This window comes from Gopherus flavomarginatus, chromosome 5, assembly GCF_025201925.1.
Source record: "Gopherus flavomarginatus isolate rGopFla2 chromosome 5, rGopFla2.mat.asm, whole genome shotgun sequence".
NCBI classification, from domain to species: Eukaryota; Metazoa; Chordata; order Testudines; family Testudinidae; genus Gopherus; species Gopherus flavomarginatus.
Genome location: NC_066621.1, coordinates 151,331,061 through 151,344,519, shown reverse-complemented (window position 1 = coordinate 151,344,519; position 13,459 = coordinate 151,331,061). Strand labels below are relative to the sequence as shown.

The window sequence follows — 13,459 nt, the reverse complement described above, 5'->3', positions numbered from 1 at the left end:
TCTTCCACTTAGGATAATGAGGTCCTGGCTCCTTTCAGCTACTCCATACTACGAGCTAGTTAAACATGAATTCCTTTAAGTGGAGAGGATTTTCCAGGAAGGGGAATCTTCTGACTAGACACTACTACACCAAGCAGCAGCATGGAAAACTGGTAGTATAGCTGGTATGTAGTGAACTGAACAGTAAGAATATTATGTGGGGCACTAGATTCCTAATAAGTTACATTCAGCTGGGAGAAACTCAGGTGGATTTGATTTAAATCACTAGTCAAGAAGACAATTTAATAATGGATTTCTACATAAAAGTGCATTCTTGTTGGTTGTTATAACCTTAATACATATTCTTCACAACTCAGAGATAGATGTAGGTTTCATTTTTAGAAGGTATACGATCATTTTTAAACAGTGATTTATTTTGAAAACTTTTCAGGTTAGTTTTACAGCTACATCAGAAAATAAATGACTAGTTATTTCATTTGCCACAGGTAACTGAAGCAGATATTTATGAAGGCATTTAGGGAGGTGAACTCTCTCCAGTTCAACAGGTTAATCATTAATATTTGGAGGATTTTCTTGCCATGCTGTATGAGGAGATCACCACCAGACAGGTATTTAAATTGTTTCATTTAACTGAAACAACATTAAGTATTCTGGATGTTTTTGTTCAACAGCAAACATAATATTTTAACAAAACAAGCATATGTCCCTCACTTCTCACATTTATCTCCAGACCTCTTCTTGTCCAGATCTATTCCGTTCCCAACAATCTTCTGTTCATTGAAAATTTTGAAACTTCGCACTTTTAGAGAGAGGTAAGGGATTGTCTCTGCATACACAAATTTGCAGAGGGACAATAGAGTTAAGGTCTGTTATTTCTCACCTCTATATATTATTTAAACACATTTTTGCTGTTAACAAGCATGTTACCTCTGGAGACACAAATCTATACTTTGAGAACTGCAAAACTACGCATCTCTGATGGTATGTTTAGACTGAGCACTGAGTCCTATTGGGTAGATAGAAAGATTAGCCTAAATAATCTATAAAAAGCCTGTGGAACCTCTAAGGTTGGGTCCCTAATCCATGAACTATTGGAACTTATTTACAAATCTTAAACATTACATGAATATATTGTCTCATACTATAGAATTATAATTTATAATCCCTATTTCATCATGAGATACCTTTGAGCTATATTGTATCTTAATTAAAACCACCTTTAGATAATGCTTTTTTGAGGAAAAAACCTATCAAAAAATCCAATTTAAATTAAAAACAGATTTTTAAAGAATCATTGATTTTTATCCATCCTGAAGTTCCTCAAGCACCATGGAAATGTGTAGATACCTGCATCACAAAGCTGCAATCTGAAGTCACATGAAGAACATCAGGACAGACATTACTTTAGGGAACCTGTTTACAGACTTATCAAGAATGAGTCATATGTAATACACGAGTTGTACACTTAAGGCAACTAACAGATATGCCTTAATTGTCACATTACATAGTAAGATGCAGACAGCTTGAGTTGCCAGCAGGAGAGATGTGCTAGCCCAGAAGGATAGTGTCAAAAGAACCCCCCCACCATTTAACACTATTGTATACAGACTAACATTTCACATATGATTCTCCAACACTCCTTACTACACAGGATTTATAGGAATACAGCTGAACAAGAAATTCATCCTCTGTAAAAGACAAATGGAGATGGCTATCTGCCTTGGAGACCGAGTTCAGCAAGTGGACCAGCACAGCAATCTTGAGACAGGTTAGCGCGCTCATCTTTATTTCAACAGATGACTCTAGTGTCATGAATACAGCACTTTCAGCTTAGCATTCTGAAATAAGAAACCTGTCAGAGGTGAGTTGCAGCAGAAAGCACTAACCATGGAAAGATACTAGGTATCTGACTAAGGAGTTGGTTTGAAGTAAAGCTAGGGGAGAACTGATATTGTATTATACAAAATCGACTATTAGACAATGAAGAGGCGAAAAGTCACTTTTTTTAAATGATGTATGACAATTGGAGCTGATCTATAATGATTTATGAATATTGGATGTTGCCTTGGTTACTGGGATGTTTGCTGTATGAATATATTGATCTTGTTCAACAGGGGGCCATAAGGAAATGGAAGAGTTTAGGATAAGCCACTTCTCCATAACCACTTGTGGGGTATTAAGAGACAATGCCAAGACAGGAAAAGGCTCAGGAACATAGGAGATCAAAGAACTGTGGCAAGTTTAACGAGTCTCTCTCAAGATGGAGAGGGAGTTTGGGGAAACCAGAGTGACATACTCCCCCAGCAAGTTCTTGTCTGAAGAAAACTTGTGTCAGGGGCCATCAGCAACATGCATACACACTGGTTTTCAAATCCTCTTTAAATGCTTTGTTCCTACTGTTAAAACCAACATAGTTTGTTTTAAGAAAGCTAGTTGGTCACTGGATAGCACTGATCGCTGACTCCTAAAAAGAACCCGTCAGACCTGCTGAGTAAGCACAGTCAATACACAGGCTCAGTGTAAGTGTGGGAGAATTGTGGAATTCCAGAGTGTAGGTAAAAACAAATGGCCCGAATGGGTACACTCAGAGACCAGAAAGAGGACAGAGGTGCAGCTAGAACTGCAACAATGACTGCACACAGCACGCCCCATGACTGCACACAGCACGCCCCATGACTGCACATTAATAATTTTTGAGGTAAGGAAAAATGAAGGAGAAAAGCAAAAACTGGATAAAATAAAGTTTATATCTTGAAGTGGATTGGACATGTGTGGAAGCTTGTACATGATATATTATCCCTAAATAGGAGCATCATCATGCAAGTCACTATGGATACAGCAAGCCTAGTTATCACCCTCCCTAGCTGTTACTGTACAGCAGTTATCAAATTGCAACATCATCTGCTTCATAAAATGTTACAAAATGTTTTTAATAAGTAGTTCTACTATTTAAATACCAGGTTAGACACATTTACTCAGTAGACAGTTGTTCTCAAGGGTAATATCCTGATACTTCAGATGTCCCTCTATGTATTCAATTAGTGTAATTTACACATTCTGAATTCAAAGTCAAAATCAGTCTTCATTTTTCCACAGAGGGGGGAGACAAAGGAGAAAATACAATTAGATCATTGTATAGTTCAGCTGCTGCAAACTTCTGTGCTTCATTCCTGACTGGCGTGAAGGGGAGGCTGCAATTCAAGCTTGGCTGTAGGGGAAATTAAAAAGTGTGAAGTGAGTGTTCAAGCAACAGTTATCCAATTTACAGCACATAAATTCACTAAATCATAGTACAGCAGCAGATTACTGATTAGCACAGTGATTTAAATGCCAGACTGACAGGAACGGTCATTGTCAATCAATTGCTTATGCCTGGTGTAGGGGTCTATGAATAATAGACACGTATAAGCCCTTGCAACAAGAGGTGGTGGACAATGTTTTGACAAAGATTTTATTAAGGGAATTCTCTCATCCCCTCATTCAGTACTATGGGCACTAATCATCACAGCTTTAAAATACACAAGTTCAAAGATAAAATATAGGTTTTGCGAGCAGAATCCTTAAGAGTGTGAAAGGTGCAGAATTATTAAAAATATTAAGTATCGGATGGAGTACTTGACTCAAATGTGGTGATAGTAGTTGTGCTGCACATTTTTCCAGAGCAAGAGCCACAAATTAAAAAACCCTCAAAACCAACTTACCAATGTCACTGGGGCCCCCTCTTTGGTCCAGCACTTTGCCGGCTTGTTTCCAATCACATAAGGAGAGTTTCAATATCAGCTCAGTTTTGGAGAGAAGGGGACCAGTTACAGCAGCAATCCACATGCAAGGTGGGATCTTCAGAGGAGCCAAGGGGACTGGGTACCCAAATCCCCTAGATTTGGGCACCAACTTCCCCTGGGGCTCTTTTGACAACTTCAGCCCTAGATAATATTAGCGCTACCAAGGCAGAGATAGAATAGAGACCTGAAGCATTCTCGTAAGAAAGAGGGAAGGAAAAGGACAGATGAAGGCAGAAAGCAAGAAGCATGTTATCCATTTTTATCAGGTATTAACAGAAGGAAATAAGCCTTCACCTGGTTAGCTATCATGCCTCAACTTTTCATGAGGGAGAAGATCACTAAGAGTTCAGACTCTCTGGATTTTCTGGATATTTGGCAGTTTGACCAAGTCAAGGGATCAAGCAGTTTGACAGGAATTAGACAACTGTTCTACAAAAATCTTGAGCTATTTTATCCTGGATCCACCTAAGCTGTTTCTGAGTGACCACAAAAGACAGCGTGCACTAGAGCAGGGGTTATCAAACTTCATTGCATCGCGATCCCCTTCTGACAATAAACATTACTTCACGATCTTGGGGGGGAGGGGGAGAGGAGAGACAAACCCTGAGCCTGCCCAAGCCCCACTGCCCTGGGTGGGAGGGCCAAAGCCCAAGCCCCACCGTTCCAGGTAGGGGGCCCAAAGTTGAAGCTCAAAGGCTTCAGCCTCAGGCAGGTGGCCTGCAACCTGAGTCTAAGCCAGCCCTGACAACCCCATTCAAAGAGGGTCACAACCCAGTTTGAGAACCGCTGCACTAGAGTAACTAGATCTTTGATACTGACTTTTTAATGGAGTTGAATTCATTGCAGTAGTTCAGGAAATTTTACAAAAGCCATTTAATATGAAAGCTGAATGGTGCTGCCATGTAAAATGGATTGTTTTAGTCAAGTAAAACTAAAGGTGAACCTACCACATCAAAAGGAGTTCCACCACTGGAGATAAAATCACTATGCAAAAGATCTGGAAAATAAGACATTTCAAAACTTAAAAGTTACAATGCATTGCTTGATAGTGCTGGAAATGCCATACATTTTCTACACTTACTCCTGACTTCAGTTTGTTTTCATAGCATCTATTAACCTTTGCTTCTGCTTTTTATAGTGGGATTACACACCCTATTGAAGATTATACAATTAAAAAACCTCTTGATTAGTATGGTTGTTTGCGGTGTGCATTCAGCATAATACAAGGATGTCAGTGGAAATATCAAATAGCCACTGACACTGCACCCCATTTAGAGAAATTAATAGTCCTGCAGCATAAGTTCACGTGTTAACAAGGTCCATTAATAAGTTTAAGATTGTCAGATAAAGCCTTATTTTGATCGTAAAATCCTAGTATTAAACACAAACCATGTGAAATAACCATAAAGAAACCCACCTGATTTATATTCTGGTGTGTTTGGTTTTTCAGCCTGAATGAAATCAGTTTCTGACTGGGCATTCTTTTCTGGGCTGTACATGACAATGTCTTGACCTGTAAGATCTGTAGCAGACAGTTCCATCTCTTCTGTAACATCTGGCATTTCTATTTTAGTGTCAGGATCTTTCAATGCTTGAGAATTAACAGGACCTGAACTGCTCCTTTCATCTGGGCGTAAACACACCTCAAGGACAGCTACATTTGTTTCCTGGAGAATTAAAGGGATAAGTAGAAAGTAAGATTGCAAGAGACATAAATCAGTCCTCAGTTCTGTTCTGTGCTTTTTGTTTTGTTTTCATTAAAAAATGTATCAACTTTAGAAATGGAAAGAAAGCACAAAGTGTACATGAGGGCCAGGACACATGCAGGCCAAGAGATCATGGAAGAGGGTACGCCACCATGTGTATTGTTAAGATACAAGGCCTGTGGACTGGAGTTAGTCTATGAATAATTTGTTAAGAGTTTAGTAGATTTACACAAGAGACTCTTCAAAATAAAACAAAAGGTGGCAGCTGTAAATCCATTGTTGTGATCTATTTCAGATGAAAGCTAGTTTCTTTGGTGCTTCTTTGACAAGCTTTTAAAGAGGAAAATGCAAGGTCAATTCTCCCTCCCTGAAGAAAACTGAATTTACACTTACAGCAGAGGTGTCTGAAGAGTATTTTAGGTAATCAGTTCTCTTGCTACACTGTTTCCTCAAAGCACAGAACTACCTACTGAGCAATACTTAAGCTTGAAAAGCCCTATAGGCAAGGCTATCTCCCTGAGGAAAGCTATGAGGAACTTCTTGGAGGAAGAGAAGAGGGGCAGTCATAACTGAACAAGTGTTTCATATATAAGATCCCCTCTGCAGACAGTGATGTGAGATAAGTTCATGGAGAAGTTAGATGCAGGTAAAGATAATATAGCATCTAAGACATTCTCAGAGATGAAACAAGTGAACAGCAAGAAAACTCTTTGCTTGCTCTTTTAAGTGTAGTAGATTTGAGGATAAAAATCAATGCAGCAGATTTTTAGCAGTTTGTAGGAGAATAGCTTTAAGCTGCTGGACTCAATTGGGCACAAAAAGGATTAAATGGGGATCCATATAAAGAAACAAAGCTTACGATAATCTGCCATTCAATACTAATGATCCTATGCAAACTTCTCTCCAAACTTTCAGACACTCTGGAGGAACTGGAAAGTACCTTCTCCAGATTTAGAATCCATGGTATCCACTGCTTTATGGGGTAAACATTAACAGTTTTATATACTGAAGCTAGATCTTTAAGGCACATACATGCACTAGTCAATGAAGACATAACTCACATTAGTTCTCTCTGCTGCACCATCTGTCATAGAACATTGTTCTTCTACAAGCAGGGAGCCACTGAAAGAGAAAAAAAGACACAGTTACCTGTTCTGTAACTGGTGTTTGAGGTGTGTTGCGCCACGTGCACCGGTTCCAGACGTTGTTTCCCTTAGCAGTACCTGTTCGGGGTTGGGGGAAGAACAGTGCTGCGATCCCTGGAGTGGCGCCTTTATATTGCACTATAAGGGGAGCTGCGCGCTCCCTCCACCCTCAGTTCCTTCTTGCCGGACAACTCCAACAGAGGGGAAGGAGGGCGGGATGAGGAGTAGACATGAGCAACACTTCGAAGAACACCAATTATGGAACAGGTAACTGTCTTTTCTTCTTCGAGTGCGTGCTCATGTGTATTCCACAGCAGGTGATTCCAAGCTATTTCTGTTGGAGGTGGGTAGGCGTTCCCGAGTTCCCGGGACTCTGTACCGCTCTGCCGAACCCAGTGTCATCCCTAGTTTAAGAGACGATCGCATAATGCGCAGTTAATGTGTGAACTGAAGACCAGGTGGCAGCCTTACAGACGTCCTGGATAGGAATAGCTGACGAGGCCTGAGCTCTTGTTGAGTGCACCCTGACGATTGGTGGCAAGGGAACCCCTGCCAGATCATAGCACATGTGTATGCATGAGGTCATCCAGCGAGAAAGGCGCTGGGTGGAAATAGGCTGCCCCTTCATACGCTTGGCCAAGGCAATGAAGAATTGTGAGGATTTTCAGAACGATTTAGTCCGATCCCGGTAGAAGACCAGTGCCCTACACATATCAAGCGTGTGAAGGCGGCGTTTCTCATTGGAGGAATGGGGCTTGGGACAGAGCATGAGGAGAAAGATGCCCTGTTTCATATGGAAGGCGGAGACCACCTTTGGGAAGAATGCAGGTTGTGGGCGAAGCTGGACCTTATCCTTGTGGAAAACCGTATATGGAGGTTCCGAGGTCAAGGCCCTGAGCTCTGAGAGACGGACTGTTGTGATTGCTACAAGAAAGGCTACCTTCTATGAGAGGCGAGACAAGGAACACATGGCCAAGGGTTCAAAGGGAGGCCCCGTGAGGTGGGACACAACCAGGTTTAGGCCCATTGCGGTACAGAATATCTAGCATACAGGAATGAACTGTCAAGGCCTCATGAAGCAGGGGGTCATAGTATGGGAGAAGACTGAGTGCCCTTGCACCAGCGGGTAGAAGGCCGATATGGCTGCCAAGTGTACCCTGACAGAGACGGGTGCCAGCCCTTGGGTCCCAAGGGACAGGAGGTACTCTAGGATAAGCTGGAGCGGTGCAGACGATGGGGAAAACTCCCCGCTCACCTGGAAAATCAGTATCACTTCTGGTGAAGGGGTAAAGCCACATGGCCCAGTACCGACAGGGACAATACATTAAAAAGGGAATCGGACGGGCCCTCCATCTCCTCGGTCTGCAGCTGGAGGCTGGACGCCACCCACTTTAGCAGGGTCTTGATGCGCCCTGAAGTCTTCCTGTGGAGCAGAGGGCAGCAGTGCTGTGATGGCATCATCCGATGCAGGAGAGGAGGCTGGCACAGGGCTATGAGCTGCAGCCGGTGCATCAACCCCCAGGTCAGAGTCCAGGCACGGAGCCAACAACTTATGATCTGTCGATTGGTACCTTGGCCTAGATAGTGAGGTTGATGGGACCTCGGATGCCCTGGCCACTGAGCGGGTTCCTGACTGGGTGGGCATCAGAAGCCACAGTGCCAATTGACAACATTGTCTCAGCCATGGGGCCCCTTACCACTGTCCATGCTGCAGGCCAGGTGGCGCTATCTGATCCTGCTGATCGGTACGACCCAGCAAGGGGCAGTGGGTGCCAAGGCAGAGGTCACCACTGACCGAACAGTACCATAGAAGCGGTGGGAGCGACGATGCCTACGATGCCGTCTTTCAAGGAATCAGAAAGCTCAACATTGAGGACCGGTACCCTGGAAGTACTGTTCCAAGTTTTGCTTCAGCACTGGGAGCTGTGGTGCTGGTGAGGCGCGGTGGGAGCCCCGTGTGACGTCTGACAGAGCGGGAGTGTCGATGTTGGTTGCGCCGAGACCAGCTACAATAGCTGTGTTGTGAAGAGGAACGCCTTCTACACCTATCTCAGTGTCTGAGCTCGCTGCTGTGTGGCATGGAGGGACCATGAGACTCCTGCCTGGACGGCACTGAACTGGGTAACCTGGCTGGTGGACGTGAGCTGCGAGTGGACCTGTCGCTGCGTGCCAAATGAGGCAGAGAGCGGTCTCTGGAGTGAGAGTTGCACCATACTGGGGAGGCATGTTGAGCACGCAGCAGCAGTTTGCCTCAGGACCGGGGGCCCGCCCCTGGTGATGCCCCAGGCACTGGTAAGCTCAAAATGTCTCTAGGCCCATTGCGCCTCTGGCGTCTATGGGATCCGGACTGCAGGAGAGGTGCATGTCGATGCTGCCGGACTACTCCGTTCAGCACGAGTCGGAGGCTTCGAGCCCGGGGGGACCAAGGGCTGTCCAACACGGGACCAGCCTCTCCCTCTACCTTCTCTTAGTGCTACTGCGTAGTTGAGCTCTTCCTTTGCGTCTTGGAAGGGGAGCAGTGCCAGCTGGGGGAGGGGGCATTGTTGCGCATCGACGATGCGGTGCCTGGCGCAGAGTCTGCTCAGCATACTGGAGTTGGAGCCAGCATTGATTCTATGAGGATAACGCGAAGTCTGATGTCCCTCTCCTTAAAAGACCTGCAGATCTTGCAGCGTTCACTCACGTGAGTTTCGCCCAAGCAACGGAGACACTCAGCATGCGGATCACTCCTTGGCATGGAACGGCGAAAGGAGTTGCAGAGCTTGAAGTCTGGGGCATGGGGCATGCCTCGGGCCCGCTCTAACAACTGAAAACTACTTTCTATGAGCTACTAATAACTAGCTAAAGATCTTAGTGGTACCAAATGGAAAGGCTGCAGCAGAACTGGAGCAAGAAGTTCCGACGCACCTTCACTGGTGACAAGAAGGAACTGAAGGAGGGGGGAGCGTGTGGCTCCCCTTATAGCACAATATAGAGGCACCACTCCAGGGGTTGCAGCAGTGCTCCCCCCCCCCCAACACTTCCGGCACCGGTGCACATGATGCACACGCATACCTACCGTGGAATAGACATGAGCAAGCACTCGAAGAACCTGAGCATTCAGTCTTCTCTAACCATTCTCAGCTTTTGGCATAGCCAACCTTGACCTCATTACATAGTTTGTTCTGCAGTTATCATAGAATCATAGAACTGGAAGGGACCTTGAGAGGTCATGTAATCCTGTCACCTGCACTCAAGAAGGACTAAGTATTATCTAGACCATCCCTGTCAGGTGTTTAACCTGATCTTAAAAATCCCCAATGATGGAGATTCCACAACCTCCCTAGGCAATTTATTCCAGTGTTTAACCACTCTGATAGTTAGGAAGTTTTTCCTGATGTCCAACCTAAACTGCCCTTGCTACAATTTAAGCCCATTAATTCTTGTCGTATCCTCAGAGGTTAACAATTTTTCTCAGTTCTCTTTGTAACAACAACCTTTTATATATTTGAAAACTTACGTCCCCTCTCAGTCTTCTCTTGACTCAACAAACCCAATTTTTTCAATCTTCCCTCCTAGGTCATGTTTTCTAGATCTTTAATCATTCCTGTTGCTTTTCTCTGGACCCTCACCAATTTGTCCACATCTTTTCTGAAATGTGGTGTCCAGGTCTGGACACAATACTCCAGTTGAGGCCTAATCAGCGTGGGAGAATTACTTCTCATGCCTTGCTTACAATACTCCTGCTAATATATCCCAGAATGATCCTTTTATTTTTTTTTGCAAAAGTGTTACACTGTTGACTCATATTTAACTTGTGATCCACTATGACCTCCAGATCCCTTTCTGCAGTACTCCTTCCTAGGCAGTCATTTCCCATTTTGTAGGTGTGCAACTGATTGCTCCTTCCTAAGTGGAGTACTTTATATTTGTCCTTATTGAGTTTCATCCAATTTACTTCAGACCATTTCTCCAGTTTGTCCAGATCATTTTGAATTTTAATCCTATCCTCCAAAGCACTCGTAACCCCTCCCAGCTTCGTATCGTCCGCAAACGTTATAAGTGTACTCTAGATGCCATTATCTAAATCATTGATGAAGATATTGAACAGAACCAGACCCAGAATAGATCCCTGTGGGACCCCACTTGTTATGCCCTTCCAGCATGACTGCAAACCAGTGAGAACTACTCTCTGGGAACTATTTTCCAATCAGTTATGCACCCACCTTATAGTAGCTCCTTCTAGATTGTATTTCCCTAGTTTGTTTATGAGAAGGTCAAGCAAGATAGTATCAGAAGCCTTACTAAAGTCAAGATATATCACATCTACCACTTCCCCCCTATCCACAAGGCTTGTTACCCTGTCAAAGAAAGCTGTCAGGTTGGTTTGACACAATTTGCTCTTGACAATCCATGCTGACTGTTATTTATCACCTTATTAACTTCTAAGTGGAGCAAATAATCAAGCAATCAATTTGCAATCATCATCTTTCCAGGTACAAAAATTAAGCTGACTGGTCTAATTCCCCGGATTATCCTTATTTTTCTTTTTCTAGATGGGCACTATATTTGCCCTTTTCCAGTCTTCTGGAATGTCTCCCATCTTCCATGACTTTTCAAAGATAATTGCTAATGGCTCAGAGATCTCTCCAGTCAGCTCCTTGAGTATTCTAGGATGCATTTCATCAGGCGCTGGTGATTTGAAGACATCTAACTTGTTCAAGTAATTTTTGACTTGTTCCTTCCCTATTTTAGACTCTAATCCTACTTCATTTTCACTGGCATTCACTGTGTTAGACGCCCAATCACCACCAAACTTCTTGGTGAAAACTGAAACAGAAGTCATTAAGCACCTCTGCCATTTCCACATTTTCTGTTATTCCTCCCTCATAGAGTAACAGGCCTACTCTGTTCTTGGTCTTCCTCTTGCTTCTAATGTATCAGCAGAATGTTTTCTGGTTTCCTTTTATGTCTCTAGCTAGTTTGATTTAATATTGTGCCTTGGCCTTTCTAATTTTGTCCCTACATACTTGGTGTTATTTGTTTATATTCATCCTTTGTAATTTGACTGAGTTTCCAATTTTTTGTAAGTCTCTTTTTTGAGTTTTAGATCATTGAAGATCTCCTGGTTAAGCCAGGATGGTCTCTTGCCATACTTTCCATCTTTCCTATGCAGTGGGATAGTTTGCTCTTGTGCCCGTACTAATGTGTCTTTGAAAAACTGCTAACTGTCTTCAATTGTTTTTTCCCTTACTCTTGCTTCCCATGGGATGTTACCTATCAACTCCCTGAGTTTGCTACAGTCTACCTTCTTGAAATGTATTGTCTTTATCGTGCTGTTCTCCCTCCTACCATCATGGTTGGGTCCCTGTCACTACTCACTACACAACTCATTTTCTGGACAGAAAGTAAATGTATACTTATGCACAGTGAAGTTATATTTGAGATGCAAAGCCTCAAGATTCGCTTTAGGTCAGTGGAGGGAGGAAAACAAGGACCTGATATCTTTTACCCAAGCAGAATTAATGGTAAGATTTAGCAAACATGAATATTGACAACTGTATGTGCTGAGAGGTGTCTATATTCCCATTTAAAAGTTAACCGGTAATTTCTGAAGTTAGAATGAAGCTGTATTCAAGTGTTTACCTTTGTTCAGGTGTGCTGCCAAACAGAGTTTTTCTAGTAGGAGCCTGGAGCCTGTTAGGATTTTGTGGAACATGAAAGCCACTGGCTGCTGGTGTTGTCTGTTTTGCAACAGTGTCCTCAGAGCTGCAGAGAATGGCAAGACTGCTTTGGAGCAAAGTTCTACTGGCTGATCTTGGAGTTGTCAGTTGTTTAGAAATCCGTTGTGAAGATCTGCCAGGTGTTTTGGAAGGCAAAGCTGAAAAATATGTTTAAAGTGTCATTAGATGGGAGATGTTTCTGTAAGATGGGACAAATTCAGTGACCAAGATTCTGATTAGAAACACTTTCTAATTTGCTATTTTTTCCTATTTGTTGAACTTAAGTGGTTTATTCAGATGGCAAGTTAATAATTTCTTGTGAATTCTACCAGATAGAATATGGACAAAGGTGACAAGTGTGAACAGGTCACTAACAGTTTAAATTAAAAAAAATTACTAAATATGAAAACATCTTTCCAGTATTCTAGTAAATATCTTGGATTTTGACATTCTCTTGCAGTGTACAGCTGTGATAGTACAGGAGACCCAGAATCTGAAACTGACTAGGAATAACAACAAAGTACTGTAGTAAGTTTTACTATACATATCAACTGAAGTATAAACAGCACAAATTATACTGTATACATTTTTGTATTAATTAATTTCAGCTTTTATCTCTGGTTTCATTAACAATGGAGATTTTTAAACCTTAAGGTTTAAAAGGACACTGTCACATTCATAGTCTTAACTGCTTCATCTGACAGAAGCAAGCCCCCTACAGACTAGAACAGAACAACTCAAAGCAGCACCAGACCCCTGCAAGAACAGACGCAAAACCTGTAGAAATATCTCCACTGATACAATGATAAACGCCCCCCACAACACAAGGTGACTTGGGCTCGGGCTGTGGGGCTGTTTAACTGCAGCGTAGATATCCACATTTGGGCTCTACAACCCTGCAGGGTGGAAAGGTCCCAGAGCTCAGACTGCAGCCAGAGCCAGAACATCTACATCACAACTGAACGGCCTCACAGCCTGAGCCCAAGTCAGCTAGCACAGGCCAGCCACAAGTGCAGTGTAAACAAACCCTAAATGCCCCAACAACAACTATGTGGGAGAAACGAAACAATCACCATGCTCTCATATGAGCGCTCACAGAAAAATGATAAGACAAAAACACTATC

At 43.0% G+C, this 13,459-nt stretch overlaps 1 protein-coding gene across 2 annotated transcripts in view; it reads right to left on the bottom strand.

The window, feature by feature from the left end:
• Positions 1-392: 392 nt before the first annotated feature.
• DLGAP5 (DLG associated protein 5) overlaps positions 393-13,459 on the bottom strand; it is a 236,382-nt gene continuing 223,315 nt past the window's right edge. For both annotated transcript variants that reach the window (XM_050952541.1, XM_050952542.1), the window contains 5 exons: positions 12,259-12,493; positions 6,550-6,610; positions 5,200-5,449; positions 4,730-4,779; positions 393-3,208 (listed from right to left, as the gene is read on the bottom strand). In XM_050952541.1, coding sequence (XP_050808498.1) covers positions 3,083-3,208; positions 4,730-4,779; positions 5,200-5,449; positions 6,550-6,610; positions 12,259-12,493 — 722 coding nt within the window. In that variant the 3' untranslated portion in view covers positions 393-3,082. The remainder of the gene's footprint in view (positions 3,209-4,729; positions 4,780-5,199; positions 5,450-6,549; positions 6,611-12,258; positions 12,494-13,459) is intronic.